Source organism: Myotis myotis, unplaced genomic scaffold (genome assembly GCF_014108235.1).
Source record: "Myotis myotis isolate mMyoMyo1 unplaced genomic scaffold, mMyoMyo1.p scaffold_m19_p_8, whole genome shotgun sequence".
NCBI lineage: Eukaryota > Metazoa > Chordata > Mammalia > Chiroptera > Vespertilionidae > Myotis > Myotis myotis.
Genome location: NW_023416390.1, coordinates 10,425,327 through 10,443,494, shown reverse-complemented (window position 1 = coordinate 10,443,494; position 18,168 = coordinate 10,425,327). Strand labels below are relative to the sequence as shown.

Here is an 18,168-nt window from a genome sequence, read left to right as displayed (position 1 = left end):
AATCCAAAAATATGAAGATAGTGTAAGGAGCCTCTGGGACAACTTCAAGCGTACCAATATCCGAATTATAGGGGTGCCAGAAGAAGAGAGAGGGCAAGATATTGAAAACCTATCTGAAGAAATAATGACAGAAAACTTCCCCTACCTGGTGAAAGAAATAGACTTACAAGTCCAGGAAGCGCAGAGAACCCCAAACAAAAGGAATCCAAAGAGGACCACACCAAAATACATCATAATTAAAATGCCAAGAGCAAAAGACAAAGAGAGAATCTTAAAAGCAGCAAGAGGAAAAAAGTCAGTTACCTACAAGGGAGTACCCATACGACTGTCAGCTGATTTCTCAACAGAAACTATGCAGGCCAGAAGGGAGTGGCAAGAAATATTCAAAGTGATGAATAGCAAGAACCTACAACCAAGATTACTTTATCCAGCAAAGCTATCATTCAGAATTGAAGGTCAGATAAAGAGCTTCACAGATAAGAAAAAGCTAAAGGAGTTCATCACCACCAAACCAGCATTATATGAAACGCTGAAAGGTATTCTTTAAGAAGAGGAAGAAGAAAAACGTAAAGATAAAAATTATGAACAGCAAATACATACCTATCAACAAGTGAATCAAAAATCAAGTGAATAAAGGGTCTGATGAACAGAGTAAACTGGTGAATATAATAGAACCAGGGGCATGAAAAGGGAGTGGACTGACAATTCTTGGGGGGAAAGGGGTGTGGGGGTGCAGGAAGAGACTGGACAAAAATGACAAAAATCGTACACCTATGGATGAGGACAGTGGGAGGGGTAAGGGCAGAGGGTGGGGTGGGAACTGGGTGGAGGAGAGCCGGGGGGTGGGGGGAAGAGAAACAATTGTAATAATCTGAACAATAAAGATTTAATTAAAAAAATAAATAAATAAAGAGAATGTAGTAGTATTATATACTAAAACATTTTCTTTAACCTAGAAGTCCATTTTTCCTTCTGATTTTAAAAGAAATTAAAATATTTTCATGGCCCGCCACAAATACTGTGGGTCTTTGTCCCTGTGCCTACAGTCTTAATGGGTATCCTACCTTTTGCCATTCATCTCACTTCTTTATGCTCAGTTCCCACCACATAATATGCCAAGGCCTTTCCTGACCTACTATAATGTTCCCACTATCCAAATGCCATTTTCCCTGCTCTTCAGTGAAGTCTATAGACTATTAAATGATGTGCTGCATTCCCAAAACTTAACTCATATATGTTTCAGCATTATATTTTATCTGTTAACCTGTATGCCTCCCCAACCAAGCCAGAGGCTGACTTCATTTGTTCCAAGAGCAAGATAGGTTTATTTAACTCATTTTGTATAGTACTAATCTCCAACAGTGTTACGAGCAGACAGTTTTCATATCTACATATATTGTACTCAATAGCACATTCCCATTCAAATGTTACCAAAATCTAAGCAATAATCATCTCATCCTTCTACCATACCACAATAAATGAAACAGTAAATGTAGTATGAATGTAGAGGCAATATTATTTTCCCTCTCATATCTAGCCAAATTACTGAGAATAAAGTAATCATTTTTTGTTTACATATGCTTACTGAATCAGTATTTGCTAATCATATGCAGCATTTAATTCCCATGAACAGATGCAACATAATCTAGAATACTCAGCTATCTTGAATTTCCCACTGCATGCTACAACACTACCAAGAAAGTAGTGTGTAAAGGTATAGCATAATTTGATCATGTCTGTATCCGTTAACTGTCAGTACAGACATAAATCTGTAATACATATTATGCAAATAATGAAAAATACTTATTTCCTTTTATGAGAGAAGAAAAAAATGCTTATTCTGAAAATGTTAACTATTTGCTCTTTCCCCTTTTTACCAAGTAAGCTTACATTACTTGAATTTTCATGAAAATATAGTCATGTATTTTATATATATATCAAAATCAAAGGTGTCCTTGAATTACTTACTTTCACATCCAATTTTTTTCATTTTGAAATATCTACAAATTCATAGGTAGTTTAAATGAAATAGATACTGACAAAAGTCCAATGCATCTCTCCTCAGTGTGAACATCTGACACAGTAACTGTACAGTATCAAAATCATGAAAATGACATTAGCACAATCCATTGAGCTTATCCAGATTTCACATTATACAAGCACTCATCTGTATATGTGAATATCTGTAAATATATGCAATTCTGTCACACATTATTACAATCAAAATACTTAACTGTATTATCACGACTCCCTTATGTTAAAACTTTATAGTCACCATCTCTTCATCCCATTCCTAACCAAGAGCAACCACCAATTTGTTCTCCAACTGGATAATTACGTTATTGCATGATTGTTACAAAAATGAAATCATTCAATACATATCTATTTGAGATTGGCTTTTTTCACCAAGAAAAATTTCCTGGAGGTTCATCCAAGTTGTTGCATGTATGAATAGTTCATTAATTTTCATGGAGTAATATTCATGGTTTGGTTGTACCACAATCTGTTTAACTTTTCACCCTTTGAAGGTCATTTGGGTAGTTTCCAGTTTGGGGCTATTAGAAATAAAACTGCTATAAACATTTGTGTATATTTCTATTTTAACAGAAATTTTGTTTATTTAAAATAATAATAATTTCCTTGAAAAATAAAGTATGACGTCTGCAAAAAGCAATTAAGACCATGTGCTCTACAAACAAAATACATTGTGTCCCATCATATACATTTGTCCATTTACAAAACATACAAACTCCTTAACTTCCTCAGATCAAGTACTTCTAGTACTGGGAGAAACTGGCTTTGCTATGGAATCTTGGGTTAAAGAATTATTCATGTAATATTCCTTATATTTAAGCAAAGTAAAATGTGGCAAAATAAATACCATCTAAATATGTCATTAAATATCTGAGATGAGATCCATCCATGTTGTCGCAAATGGGAGTATTTCATCTTTTTTATGGGTTAGTATTCCATTGTGTATATATACCACTTCTTTATCCAATCATCATCAGTTGAAGGACACTTAGGGTATTTCTATGTCTTGACTATTTTGAATAAAAGTGCAATGAACAAAAGGGCATAAATATCTTTACAAATAAGTGTTTTCAAATTTTGGGGGTAAATACCCAGAAAAGAAATCACTAGATCATATGGTAACTCTATATTTAATTTTTTGAGGAACCTCCATACTGTTTTCTATAGAGGCTGCACCAATTTATATTCCCGCCAGCAATGTACAAGGGGGTTCCCCTTTCTCCCTCCACATTCTCTCCAACACTTATTATTTCTTGTCTTACTGATAATAGCCATTTTAACAGATGTGAGATGGTAGATCATTATGGTTTTGATGTGCATTTCCCTTATAACTAGTGAAATTGAGCATCCTTTCTGTTGTAATAATCAGTGATAGATAAGAGACCAAAATATCCAACCATACACTTTATCCTTCTCACACTCCATTCATCTCTCTTTATCTCTTCCTCACATCAACCTCTTTATTATTATTATTTTTTTAATCCTCACCCGGGGATATTTTTTCCATTGATTTTTAGGGAGAGTGGAAGAGAGAGGGAAAAACAGAGAGAAATATCGATGTGAGAGAAACACATCGATTGGTTGCCTTCTGCATGAGCCCTAACCAGGGCCCAGGCCAGGGAGAAGCCTGCAACCAAGGTATATGTGCCCCTGACCAGAATCGAACCCAGGACCCTTCAGTCTGCAGGCTGATGCTCTATCCACTGAGCCAAACCAACTAGGGCAACTTCTTTCTTATTACCACATATGTTCAGCATGCCAATTTCCTCAGAGATACAGTCATACAAACATTTAATTCTACTATACAAGTCCTAAATATCACAAAAGTAAAGCCTGAAGCTGTATGGAAAAATTCCCCATAAAACATTCTTCTTAATATAAACTAGGCTTACTCTTTGAAAGTCACATCCACAAAGTAAATCTAATGGACGGAATAACTCACTCCTCTTAGGAGCCTTCGTGCACTCTCTTCCCCTTACCTAGAATGCTTATGTACTTAACTCCTATTTATATTAATATTTCTTCTTCAAAGACTCTTTTCCTAATCAACCCAGACCAGGGAGTGTACAACATCTATCATATGTTCCATAGCGTTCTATACTTCAGACAATTTCCACACTTTTTAGTACTTATAATGTGCCTGGCTTATTCAACAAATTATGAGCTCTATGAGAAAAAAGCTTGAGTTCTTGTGCACCACTGTATCTTCAGCACACTGCATTATACCTGGCATTTAATATATGTTTATTGAATAAGTGAATGATTGATGTGTTATCTTCCCCTTGTTTTGCCAGGGACAAAAAGGATTACTGGCATTAATTTTTTAAATAAAAAAGGGTAGGGCACACCAACAAAATGAAACTCTATGTCCATGCAAAAACGAACACAATAGATTTATTTACAACAGTCACAAAATGGAAATACCAGTAATTCAAGTACCCATAAATTGGTGACAGGTTCAACAAAATCTACACTAATAAAAGAGAAACATGGTAATTGGCGTATGACCGCTACCCTTCCCATTGGCTAATCAGGGCAATATGCAAATTAACTGTCAGCCAAGATGGCGGCCGGCAGCCAGGCAGCTTTAAACTAACATGAGGCTTGCTTGCTTCAGTGACGGAGGACTCCAACGTTCCCCGCCGGCCGCTGCAGGCCTCTGAGCCTGACGTTTCAAACATTGTAACAAAAATAGACGCTAAACAAAACCCCAGAAACCATCTTTCAGCCGGCTGGGATCTCAGAGCTGGAGTTGATACAGAGTTTCGAGAACCGAAACAAACCAGATACCTGCTTTCAGGAGCGGAGGCCTAAGAGCTGGAGCCTCAGAGCTAAAGCTGGCCCAGAATAAAAAAAAAAAAAAAAAAGAAAGAAAGAAAGGAGCAGTTGGGAGCTTCAGTCCCAGCCTGAAAACAGCCCTCAGCCTCTCACCCAGACTGGCCAGGCACCCCAGTGGGGACCCCCACCCTGAAGGGTGTGTGACCAGCTGCAAACAGCCATCATCCCCTCATCCAGGCTGGCCAGGCACCCCAGTGGGGACCCCCACCCTGATCCAGGACACCCTTCAGGGCAAACCAGCCGGCCCCCACCCGTGCACCAGGCCTCTATTCTATATAGTAAAAGGGTAATATGCCTCCCAGCACTGGGATCAGCGGAGCTGAGAGGCCTCCCGGCACCGGGATCAGTGTGACAGGGGGCAGCGCCCAAACACCCTGATTGCCCTGCGGCTCTGTGTGTGACAGGGGGCAGGGCCCCAACCCCCCAATCGGCCCTACCCTGAGCGTGACTGAGGGTGGCATCGCAACCTCCCAATCCGCCCTGCTCTGTGCATGACAGGGGGCGGCGCCCCAACTCCCCAATCGGCCCTGCTCTGAGCCCGACCAGGGGCTGCACCTAGGGATTGGGCCTGCCCTCTGCCACCCGGGAGCAGGCCTAAGCCAGCAGGTCGTTATCTCCCAAGGGGTCCCAGACTGTGAGAGGGCACAGGCCGGGCTGAGGGACCCCCCCCCCCAGTGCACAAATTTTTGTGCACCGGGCCTCTAGTATATCTATAAAATACTATTGGGCAGTAAAAGGAATCAACTACTGATACATGTAACAAGATGGATAAATCTCAATATCACTGTGCTGAATGCAAGACACTACACGGAAGTCTCTATCATATGATACAATTTATAGAAAATACAAAGTAATCTAAAGCACATCAGTGGTTGCCTGGTGCTAGGGCGGGGGGGAAACAGACTACAAAGTGCAATCTTTGGGGGAAGATAAAAATATCTTGCTTGAAAAAGTGACACTACAATTGTACTAGTATTTATCTCTAATGGGCCTCTGGCTGGACTCTGGATTTGCTTGGGTTCAAGGCCAGGTTGTTCATAAGTGGAATTCATTCTGATGTTTGAGCCCTGTCTGTCCAATGGAGCCCTAGAGGTCAGTATGCTGTCTATTTGGCATCCCAACTAACAATTAAGAGTAGGCTACAGGGGAGACTGTCAATATTTTGTGTGGCAAGAAAAGCCACAGTCGTTTTGTCTTTGTACTTTGGATGCTGAAATCTTCCTGTGTAACATAGCCACATCTAGATAAATATGAATGTTTTCTTTTTAAAAAATTATTTTCAATGTCTATAAAAATACTTTTTTCTATAGTACATTTATGACCCATATTGACTCTTGTCTGTAAAACACATATTTAGAATAATACTTGAAAAAAAGTAAAATAGTGTTTTTTTAATTAAAAAAAAGAAAAGAAAGAAAATGTTTTGTATGCTGGCTGTGGTGGGGGTTTTCACAAGCATTACAAACTATAAAAATTTATCAAATTGTACAGCTTAAACATATGCAATTTATACCTTAACTAAGTCCATGTTTAAAAAGGCAGAAACATAATATAAAGCTGAACAAGAACAGGACAACATCTTTCAGGTGAATTTTTCATGCATGTTGTAAACAAATTATATAGAGAAATGTTTTACTGGGTTACAGAATCTCGTGCCTAACCTATACTCCTCTTAAAAGCAGGTTTTATGGATGAATATAAATTTTCCTTAAGTTTTGTTGGCAGGAATTTTTTAAGACCTTCACTGTCTATCTAAACAACCAAAGAATCACATAACACTCATTTTTCAGTAGCAATAATGTATTTATCCGCACTGGAGAAGTCTAAATGCCTTATCTTTACCCTGGAACAAAGTTCAGGGACTAATTCTGGATATGCATGTGTTTGGCTTCTGTTTATCTAAGTGTCAAAATAAACTATCTAAAATACACAACACAGGAACTCTGCAGTAATGGAACGCATAACTGAATAACTGAAGCAATAGTATCCCTTTCCTAGAACACAAATTTCTCAGGACAAACACAATTGAGATTTCAAAGTATCACTACAATTCTATTACGAAAATTACGAAGTGTCTTAACCTAATAAAAATGTCCATATACAATATGGTGTAAACTCAAATTTCTAAATTCAATTATAATAAATCAAATAAGGAAGTTCCTTATTTTCCAATCTTTCAAATATGAAATAATTGTCCCTTAATGTATATATTTCTACATCCAGATTACAACAGGTTAAACCATCATTCTGCTGAGTATTCTGATAATATCAAGGAGAGAGTACAGTGAGAAGATTACAGTCTTCAGAAGACGCTTCTTTGGGATGTTTCTAAATTTTATGCTATGTCAGGAGTCCCTGAAACCAGCCCAGAGTTGGTGATTCACTGGGAAGACCCACAGGACTCAGCACATCACTGTGCTCAGGCTATGATTTATTACAGCAAAATAGTAACAAACTAAAATCAGCAAAGGGAAAAGCCATATGAGGTTATGTCCAGAGGAAACCAAGTACAAGCTTCCAAGAGTCATTTCTTGATGGAGCCCTACAGAATGCACTTAATTCATCCAGCACTAAATTGTGACAACACATGTAAAATGTTGTCTAACTAAGAAAGTTCATTAGAGACTCAGTATCCCAAGTTTTTATTGGGAGACTGGTTATATAGGCATTTCTCTGCCTAGCACATACAAAAGTTCCAGACTTTCGGAAGAAAAGGAGGTGCTCAAAATAAATCATATTGTTTGTACAAACAGTTCAGGCATAGTAAACAACCCTTATCGGTTATGAAATGGTGGGAATGATCCCAAAATCCAATTTCTCAGATGCCAGTCAAGGGCCAATCTTGTAAGCAGATCTTTCTAAGGATAGCAAGTCTGCTATGTTAACTCCATCATGCATACATACCTAAAGAGAAAGGCAACCAAAAGCTGATTAAAACAAACAAAAACCCACATACTCAACGACAACTCTGAGCTGATAACATGTCAGGTAATCCAAGCTCTCCCAAACAGTGATGAGACGGATTGCTCTCCCCTAATTCAGAGCAACAGCAAACTGTAGATAAATTAGGCCCAAGCCGAGAGACTTATATATCCTGGGGCCTGATTCTTTAGTGGCAATCAGTTACTAAAGAGTCAGTCCAATATTTATTAAGTTACTAGAGGCCTGGGGGGGGGGGGGGCTGTCCCTCAGCCCAGCCTGCACCCTCTCGCAATCCAAGACCCCTCAGGGGATGTCCGATTGCCGGTTTAGGTCCGATCCTGCCTGTGGTTGGACATCTCTCTTGCAATCCAGGATAGCTCGCTCCTAACCGCTCACCTGCCTGCCTGCCTGCCTGCCTGCCTGATTGCCCCTAACCACTCTGCCTGTCTGCCTGGTCACCCCTAACCATTCGCCTGCCTGCCTGCCTGATCACCCCTAACTGCTCGCCTGCCTGCCTGATTGCCCCTAATTACTCTGCCTGCCTGCCTGCCTGCCTGATCACCCCTAACCACCTCTACTTCGGCCCCCGCTGCAGCGGCTTCGTCTGGAAGGAAGTCCGGAAGGTCGTTCAGCTACCTAGTCTAATTAGCACATTACGCTTTTATTATTATAGCTATGCCAGGGACTATCCTAAACCTGGAGATATGATGGTAATAAGATGCAGTTTATATACGTAACAAAACAGACAGTGCCCCCACTCTCAAAGTTCTTAAGTCCTAGTAATAGAGACAAGTTATAACACTGTGTGGGAATCGGGAGTGAGTCTCCCACAGTACCACCCTGGCAGACAGATTATTCTGGCTGAAAACAATTAAAGTCCAACAAACTCAGGAAGAGTTTTTTACCTCTCTATTTCCTTCTTAAAGAGAGTTAGATTGAAAAATCTGCTTCAAGAAAGGAACCTTAGCATAATCACCACAGCATATTCACTTTAGCACATATGAATTAATATGACAGGCTAGAAAGTTCTATGCAAATATCTGTTCCCTGGATTCCCCTCTATCCCACTGTTTCTGAGTTGGCTACCTGTGAATTGTCTACTGCCCCTTTCAAATCTGGAACCTCTTCCCTACTTTTCTCCTTTGTCCAAAGTGACACATATACCTCTTTTTGCTTCACTGTCTTTGGAATTTAATACTTACATGAATGCCCCATGCACATGTATTAAAATTTTATTTTCTCCTATTAATTTGCTATATGTCATTTAAATTATTTGACTTGCCAGAGGAACTAAAGGATAAAGGGTAAGTTTCCTGGCCCTGAAAATTATAAACAAATAAATATATAAGAATTTCATGGGAAGGCTTTGGATGACTCAGTTTTTCTCTCATGTTACAATCAGTGGTCATTCTCAGTAGCTACTCTTACAAGAAAAGTAAATTATAGAATATCTTTAAAATATTCTTTATCTACATAATTAGCCACAGCTTTCCTAGAGAGCAACTTGGTGTTTTATATAAAAAAAAATTAAATATGGATGCTCTTAAGCCCCCAAATTGCCTTTCAAATTTTTTTTTAATTCCTCACCCAAGGATATTATTTTTTATTGATTCTTAGAGAAAGAGGAGGGGGGAGGGAGAAGGAGAGAGAGGGGGGGAGAGAGGAAGAGAGAGAGAGAGAGAGAGAGAGAGAGAGAGAGAGAGAGAGAGAATGTTTGATGAGTTGCTCCCTCTATGCACTTGGACCGAAAATCAAACCCACAACCTGAGTATGCGCCTTAACGGGGAATCAAACCATGTGACTTCCTAGTTCATAGGTCAACTCTCAACCACTGAGCCACACCAGCAGGGCATGCCTTTAAGACATCTGGCATCATACATTCCTTCTTGGCTTTTAACCTTAATTTTTAATCTTGATTTTCTTATCTCTCTGGCCACTTCTTAACCTATTTTTCAAGCTCCTCCACCAACTCTATGAACTTGCTAAATGTTGATAATCTCCAGGGTTCTACTCTGAATTGTTTTTTATTTACTCTACATTTCATCCCCTGAACAACTCCCTAACTGTTCACTAATGACTTACAAATCTCAAACTTAAACCTTTTTCCTGAACTCCAGATTAGTATATTAAATAACTGTTCAGATGTTTTGTTTTGGTTTGTTTGTTTTAATATTTTTATTGATTTCAGAGAGGAAGGAAGAGGGAGAAAGAGAAACATCAATGATGAGAGAGAATCACTCACTGATCAGCTGCCTCCTGCACAACCCCTAGTGGGGATTGAGCCTGCAACCCAAGCATGTGTCCTTGACCAGAATCAAACCTGGAACCCTTCAGTCCACAGGCTAATGCTCTATCCACGGAGCCAAACCGGCTTGGGTTGTTCAGATGTTTTAACTTAGTAATTCATAAACCACCTTACACCCAGAATTTTCCACAATGAATTCATCATTTTCCCTCTCTCTCCGTTTTCAAATGGAGATGGGGGGGCAGGGAGGTGTGAAAAGGTCATAGGGAGGATGATAACTGCCAGGGAGTACAGTGTTGTGTTAAGGTTAAGAGCATAGACTTTAGAGCTAGATTGCATGGATTTAAATCTCAGCTCCTCAGTTACTAGTTGTGTGACATTATAGTTTTAGCAGTATATCTTTCTCAAAGCAAAAATTAAGCCAAATATTATACTAGAGGCCCATGAAATGAATTCGTGCGCCAGTGGGATACCTTGGCCTGGCCTACAGGATCAGGTCAAAACCAGCTCCGACTTTCCAAGGGGTCCTGGATTGCGAGAGGGCACAGACCAGGCCGAGGGACCCCACAGGAGAGACACAGGAGATTGGCCAGCTGGGGAGGGACCGCAGGAGGACTCCAGGGCATGTCTGGCCCATCGGGCATGTCTGGCCCATCTCACTCAGTCCTGATCGATCGGCCAGACCCCAGCAGCAAGCTAACCTACCAGTTAGAGTGTCTGCCCCTGGTGGTCAGTGCACATTATAGCATGTGGTTGAGCAGCCTTAGCATATTATGCTTTGATTGGTTGAATGGCCAACAGGTTGACTGGACATTTAGCATATTAGGCTTTTATTATATAGGATGACATCATTAGTCTCTGCCTCTATCTATTCCCTCATTTTCCCCCTGAAATTCTCATTTTCTTGAAAATCAACCTAGAGATGTTCCTGTCACCTAGTCCTCATGATTTCATTTCCACCAGGAACCACCTTCACCAAAATGACAACATCCAATGAAAAAATTACACTTCATAGCCCTAAAGAACCTGGAGGTCCAATAAAGATAACATTTACACATAAACCTTGCTTGCTTCCAATCCAGTAAAGCAACACTCTTAAACATCCTAGACAGCTGCTACCTTACCTAGCTGGCAGATGGTTATATAATTTCAACCTCACTGGGCTATCGAATATGGTCAGGTCAAACTTCAAAGTAGCAAAGTACAATGAACAGTTAAGAATCACTTTATCGTTTTAATTTAAGAAAAACAGATCTGCTGCTGCCTTTAGTATGTTTTTTTAATTAAAGTGAAAACTTGCAAAGCAAATGCCAACACTATCTGATAAAATTATTTTAAATTAAAATCTGAGAAACATGTACATATCTGTTACACATTAAATATTATCTAATTTGGTATCACATTAGATTTAAAATTATAAAATTACAAAATGAATAGTCAACACAGACAATTACAGAAAGAATAAGAGAGGCCACGACTTATAGTCAATTAATGCTAATGCAGGGTTTTTCTATCTCAGCATTTCCGGTATTTTGGGCCAGATAATTCTTTGCTGTGGCGGTTTGTCCTGCATCTTGTAAAATGTTTGGCAGCATCTGTGACTTCTATCCAATAAATAAATGTCAACAGCATCCCCTAGTTGTTACAACAGAAAAATGTCTCCAAATACTGCCAAATGTCCTAGGACAGTGGTTCTCAACCTTCCTAATGCCGCAACCCTTTAATACAGTTCCTCATGTTGTGGTGACCCCAACCATAAAATTATTTTCGTTGCTACTTCATAACTGTAATTTTGCTATTGTTATAAATCGTAATGTAAATATCTGATATGCAGGATGTATTTTCATTGTTACAAATTGAATATAATTAAAGCATAGTGATTAATCACAAAAACAATATGTAATAATATATATGTTTTCTGATGGTCTTAGGCGACCTCTGTGAAAGGGTCGTTCGACCCCCAAAGGGGTCGCAACCCACAGGTTGAGAACCGCTGTCCTAGGAACAAAAATCACCCCTGGTTTAGTACCAAGCACTGTGCTAATAAAATGAAACATCATGATACAGAATAACTTCAAATAACTGGTAAGAAGTAAGTCATTACCTTATATTAGGTGTTACTTTCTACTTATATGTGAATATGGAGAACCTTTGTAGACTGAAAAATAAGAATATTTTAAACTATAAAATGAAAATAAATCCTAAAGGAATTTTCTCAAGAAGCCACTTCTTCCTGGAAGGAAATGGAAGAAAACTAACATTTTTTATATAAAATCTACTATACTATTCTACATCATGCTAATTATTTTCTATAACTTATTATCTTTAATGATTAAAAACCCTACAGCAGTAGTTCTCAACCTGTGGGTCGCGACCCCTTTGGGGATCAAACGACCCTTTCACAGGGGTCGCCTAAGACCATGGGAAAACACATGTATAATTAGATATTGGGTTTTTTTTGTGTGTTTTTTTAATGTATTTTATTGATTTTTTACAGAGAGGAAGGGAGAGGGATATTCAGAAACATCGATCAGCTGCTTCCTGCACACCTCCAACTGGGGATGTGCCCGCAACCAAGGTACATGCCCTTGACCGGAATTGAACCTGGGACCTTTCAGTCTGCAGGCCGACGCTCTATCCACTGAGCCAAACCGGCTAGGGCTAGATATTGTTTTTGTGATTAATCACTATGCTTTAATTATGTTCAATTTGTAACAATGAAAATATGTCCTGCATATCAGATATTTACATGACGATTCATAACAGTAGCAAAATTACAGTTATGAAGTAGCAACGAAAATAATTTTATGGTTGGGGGTCACCACAACATGAGGAACTGTATTAAAGGGTCAAGGCATTAGGAAGGTTGAGAACCACTGCCCTACAGTGATAAATATGTATAATACTTATATATAAATAGGATACTTCTGAAAGGATGTAAGAAAGTGGTACCAATAATTACCTTGAAATATGAAGACAAAGAATAAGAGATTTGGAGTAGAAAAAAAAGTCACTGAAAATTAGTAACCCAGAAGCCCTTGTTAGGCACCTGACTTAAATAACACAATATCAATCTCATTCTATAATGCAATTAACTTAGCTCATTCAACAACTCTTGAAAATCTATATATTCAAAGTCCAAAATATACAAAAAGTGGAAACAGTACCTCCCTCCTCTTAAGAAATGTATAGCCGAAACCGGTTTGGCTCAGTGGATAGAGCGTCAGCCTGTGGACTGAAGGGTCCCAGGTTCGATTCCGGTCAAGGGCATGTACCTTCGTTGCGGGCACATCCCCAGTAGGAGATGTGCAGGAGGCAGCTGATCAATGTTTCTCTCTCATCCATGTTTCTAACTCTCTCTCTCCCTTCCTCTCTGTAAAAAATCAATAAAATATATTTTTAAAAAAAGAAAATGTATAATCTAATGGCAAAGACAATCGTGTAAACAGTGAATCACAAAATAAAAAGAATTTAACAATTATTTTAACAAATATTGAATACTAACTGTGGTGAAACCCCCCAAAATTCAGTAAAACCCCCACTGTGACTGTATTTGGAGATAGGGCTTTTAGGATAAAGTTACATGAGATCATAAAGGTAGGGTCCTAATCCAATAGCATTGTTGGTCTTATAAGAAAAGAACAATTCCTCTCTCTACACACACATACCAAGGAAAGGCCACGGCGGCACACAGTGAACACAGAGCCCTCACCAGAACCTGACCATGCTGGCACCTGGTCTCAGACTTCAATCCTCCAGAACTGTAGAAAAATAAGTTTCTGTTGTTTAAGCCACCCAGTCTATGGTACTTTGTTATGTAATTTTGTATTAAGCAGATCAATACAAATACATGTCAGAAACAACATTAGGGACTAGAGCTAAAAGATACTTATCCTGAGCTCAAGAAAAAAATTCTGCTTTTAAGGATTCCACTCTCTAATAGGTAAGAGTACAATGTGATAAATGCTCTCCTAGAAGCAAAAAAATAAAAATAAAAAATAGAGGACTTAGACAAGCCTAATACTGCCTCATCCTTCTAAAGAATATCAAGGAATATTTTTAAATGTCCACATCACAGAAATACTGTTTAAAATGAATTGTAGTCGCTAAGGAAGGATTCCCAAAGGCAGAGCAGGAGAGAAGGAAATTTCAAGCAAGAGCAAAAGCTTGGAGAGAACTCGTTAAGTTCCAATAACCATAAATAGTTCAATATTGCCATAATGGGAAAGTAGTAGGAAATGATGCTGAAAATGTAAGCAGGAACCAGATGATGGATGTGCCATGATAGGGAGTCTGATCTTCATTTTGTGGGCCACAGGGAACCACTGAGGAATTTTAAGCAGGGGAATAAAATGAACAGCTTTGTATTTGGCAGAGTATGAAAAAAAGATTGGGGGAGGGAAAGAAGAGAGGCATTGTACCAGTTAGAAAGCTATTGCTGGAATAATCCAGACAGAAAAATGATAAAGGGAGGAACAGAGAGAAAAAAGGAGAAGAGAAGGTTTAGAGAAATATTTATGGGGGGTTAAATGAATTTTGCACAGGCCTTGAAGTCACACAAAAAAATTAACATTTAATCTTACTTACTCTCTTTGAATTTTAGTTTCCTTATCTGTATAATGGGAATTTTAAAAATTCCTAAGGGTTATTGTAAGAAAATAACTTCTGTATGCCACATATACTATTGAGTTTAATAATGATAGAATTACCTTGGTTTCTAGTTGGACATTCTGCTGAAAACAGGAATGAAAATTAAGAGAATAATCAAGACCCCAATATCAGCCCTGTGTTTGTGGCCTAGGCTATAGGGTAAGTAGTCATGTTAATAATTTAGCCAGGAAATGAAAGAATAGTTTTGGAAGGAAAAGTACCATGACAGAAGTAAATAAAATAATACAGGCACAAACAAAAACTTATAGCTAAGGCATGAGGAAAGATGGAGGATTTGTGATGAACCCAAAAAAATAGCCAAGAGGTAAAAAGGCACCCTGGCCAGTTAGTTCAATTGGTTAGACCAGTGGTCGGCAAACTGCGGCTCGCGAGTCACATGCAGCTCTTTCCCCCCTTGAGTGTGGCTCTTCCACAAAATACCAACTTCTGCGCATGGGACACGAAGTTTCAATCGTACTGTACATGCACGCCCACACGTGGTATTTTGTGGAAGAGCCACACTCAAGGGGCCAAAGAGCCGCATGTGGCTCGCGAGCCGCAGTTTGCCGACCACTGGGTTAGACCATTGTCTGGATACGCCAAGGTTGCAGGTTTGATCCCTGGTCAGGGCACATATAAGAATCAACCAATAAATGCATAATTACATGGAACAACAAATCAATGTTTCTTCTCTCTCTCTCTCTCTCTCTCTCTCTCTCTCTCTCTCTCTCTCTCTCTCTCTCCCCCCCCCCTTCCTTTCTCTCTATCAATCAATAATAAAATATTTTAACAGAGATGGATAGAAACATAGGCATAAAGAATAAAAGTGGCAATAAATAAGTACCTATCACTAAAAAGAGGTACAAAGGCATTCAAGGACATTATGAAAAGAAAACCACCAGAATAAGAACAATAAATCATGCTCGCTTCGGCAGCACATATACTAAAATTGGAACGATACAGAGAAGATTAGCAAGGCCACTGTGCAAGGATGACACGCAAATTTGTGAAGCATTCCATATTTTTAGACAGAGAAACACTGATCAGATGCTCAGAGGGAAGGTAAGGGAGGGTGGGGTAAGGGGGAGAGATCAACCAAAGGACTTGTATGCACGCATATAAGCATAAGCGATGGACGCAGACAACAGGGGGTGAGGGTGAGGGCAGGACTGGGGAATGGGGGACAATGAGGAGATAAGGACACATTTGTAATACCTTAATCAATAAAGAGAAAAAGAACAATAAATCATTAAATTCTGATGAACTACAGAGAGTGTGAGGGGTGTGTATGTGTTAAGGGAAGGAGTAACAGGAAAAGGTAAGGTTAGTAAGGTAGAATGTTATACTCTATCCTAAACTTTGGACTTTAGATAGGAGGCTGCTATAGTTCTTGGAGCATGTAAAAACTGATACTGCAATTACACCTACGGAACATTAGACTGCTCAAAATATGGAAGAACTATAGTGGGAATAAATAGATGCTGGGTGAAGCAATAATAAAAGGTATGTCGTATAATGATGCAGTGGAGCCATAATAAAATTCTTAACTGGAGAGGTGCTATGAGAATGGAAATAAAGTTACAAGTGAAGTGAAGAAATGAAAACTATCCCAGAGAAATGATAATATAGAAATGAAAAAGTTTCAAGCCTCAGGAGATAATGAAACCTTGTTATAGGCCTCTAGCTAGAAGTTCTTTCCTTTTTACTTAACTTCATTTTGGGCATACAAAAGGATTACATGCTCACTATAAAACTTCCATTGCAGAAATACATAACATCCAATTAATCACCAAGTGCAATGAATTTTACCTCCAAAATATCTCTAGATTCCATGTATATATATCAATCTCTATCCAATGCGCCATTCTAGTTTTGGCTATCCTCATCTTTTGCCTGAACAACTTTGATAGTCTATTTACTAATTTTTCCACATCCTCTCATAAACAAGTCTCTATATGGCAACCATAGTAATTGTACTTTTTTAAAAAAATATATTTTGATTGATCTCAGAGAGAAAGGGAGAGGGAGAGAGAAAAAGAAACATCAATGATGAGAGAGAATCATTGATTGGCTGCCTCCTGCACGCCCCCTGCTGGGGATCAAGCCCACAACCCAGGCATGTGCCCTTGACTGTAATTGAACCTGGGATCTTTCAGTCCGCAAGCTGATGCTCTAGCCACTGAGGCAAACCAGCTAGGGCTAATTGTACTTTTTTAAATAGGTAATACAAGTACATAATAATTTAAAGGTATACTAGGGCATATACTTAAGCCTATCCTCACTGCAGTCTCAAAGTCATTTATTTCCTTTGCATGAGTCAAAATAAACTAGGTTATGTGCATTAACAATACAAAAATGAAAAAATACATGTAAGAACATTTTGGGGGTTTTTTGTGTGTGTGTGTTTTTTAAATATATTTTATTGATTTTTTTACAGAGAAGAAGAGAGAGGGATAGAGAGCCAGAAACATCGATGAGAGAGATCGATCAGCTGCCTCCCGCACGCCCCCCAGTGGGGATGTGCCCGCAACCAAGGTACATGCCCTTGACCAGAATCGAACCCGGGACCCCTGAGTCCGCAGGCCGATGCTCCATCCACCGAGCCAAACCGGTTCGGCTGTAAGAACATTTTGAATACTATAAAATGCTACTAAAATTCAAAGTGATAATCTTTAATCTTAGCAAAGTTCCCTAGAATAGATATTTTATATAACTTCAAATATAAAAAGACAAACATTCTAAGCTAAAAGTAAGAAAACTCACCCTATGTACATAAAGCCAATAGGAAGGTAGCACTGTTACAAATTAGCCATTTCAAAATTAAGTTAGTAGATAATGAAGAAGCCTGAACTATGCTGGAGTCCATTTCCACAGACATTTAAGTAACACTGTAACAAGTAGAAGATGTTGGCTCACTATTGAGACTATTCAGAAAACTACATTTGCATACCCAGGCAGGCTCCAACAAAATTCTACTCTAAAGCTGGAGCTAATAGTGTTAAACAGAAACATGCCAACATAGAGCAATTTTAGTGCATATAACATTAAATCATCCGGTTTGTATGGAACCACAAAAGACCCCAAAGCCAAAGCAATCCTCAGAAAAAAGAACAAAGCTGGAAGTATCATACTACCTGACTTCAAATTATACTGCAGAGCTCTAACAATTAAAACAGCATGGTACTGATAAAAGAAAAAAAGCAATACATACACAGGCCAATGGAACAAAATTGAGAACCCAGAAATAAAACTGCATGTATATGGGCAAATAAATTTTTTATTTAATTATTTTTTTAAATCTCACCCGAGGATATTTTTCCATTGATTTTTACAAAGTGGAAGAGAGAGAGAAATATTGATGTGAGAGAAACACATTGATTGGATGCCTCCTACACGTGCCCTGACCAGGGCTGGGGCCAGGGAGGAGCCTGCAACCAAGGTATATGCCCTTGACCAGAATCGAACCCTGGACCCTTTGG

At 38.9% G+C, this 18,168-nt stretch overlaps 1 protein-coding gene and 1 non-coding gene across 4 annotated transcripts in view; one reads left to right on the top strand and one right to left on the bottom strand.

Moving 5' to 3' along the window:
• BMPR2 (bone morphogenetic protein receptor type 2) overlaps positions 1-18,168 on the bottom strand; it is a 124,603-nt gene that overhangs the window by 64,275 nt on the left and 42,160 nt on the right. Inside the window, exon 1 of one of the 3 annotated variants that reach the window (XM_036320689.1) lies at positions 1,969-2,005. The exons of the other annotated variants lie outside the window; for them this stretch is intronic. Within the exon in view, the coding sequence (XP_036176582.1) occupies positions 1,969-1,990 (22 nt within the window). The 5' untranslated portion in view covers positions 1,991-2,005. Of the gene's footprint in view, positions 1-1,968; positions 2,006-18,168 lie in introns of those variants that run through there. 3 annotated transcript variants of the gene reach the window in all.
• LOC118662277 lies at positions 15,609-15,715 on the top strand. The gene has a single exon (XR_004969669.1). It is a non-coding gene; the product is annotated as a U6 spliceosomal RNA (small nuclear RNA).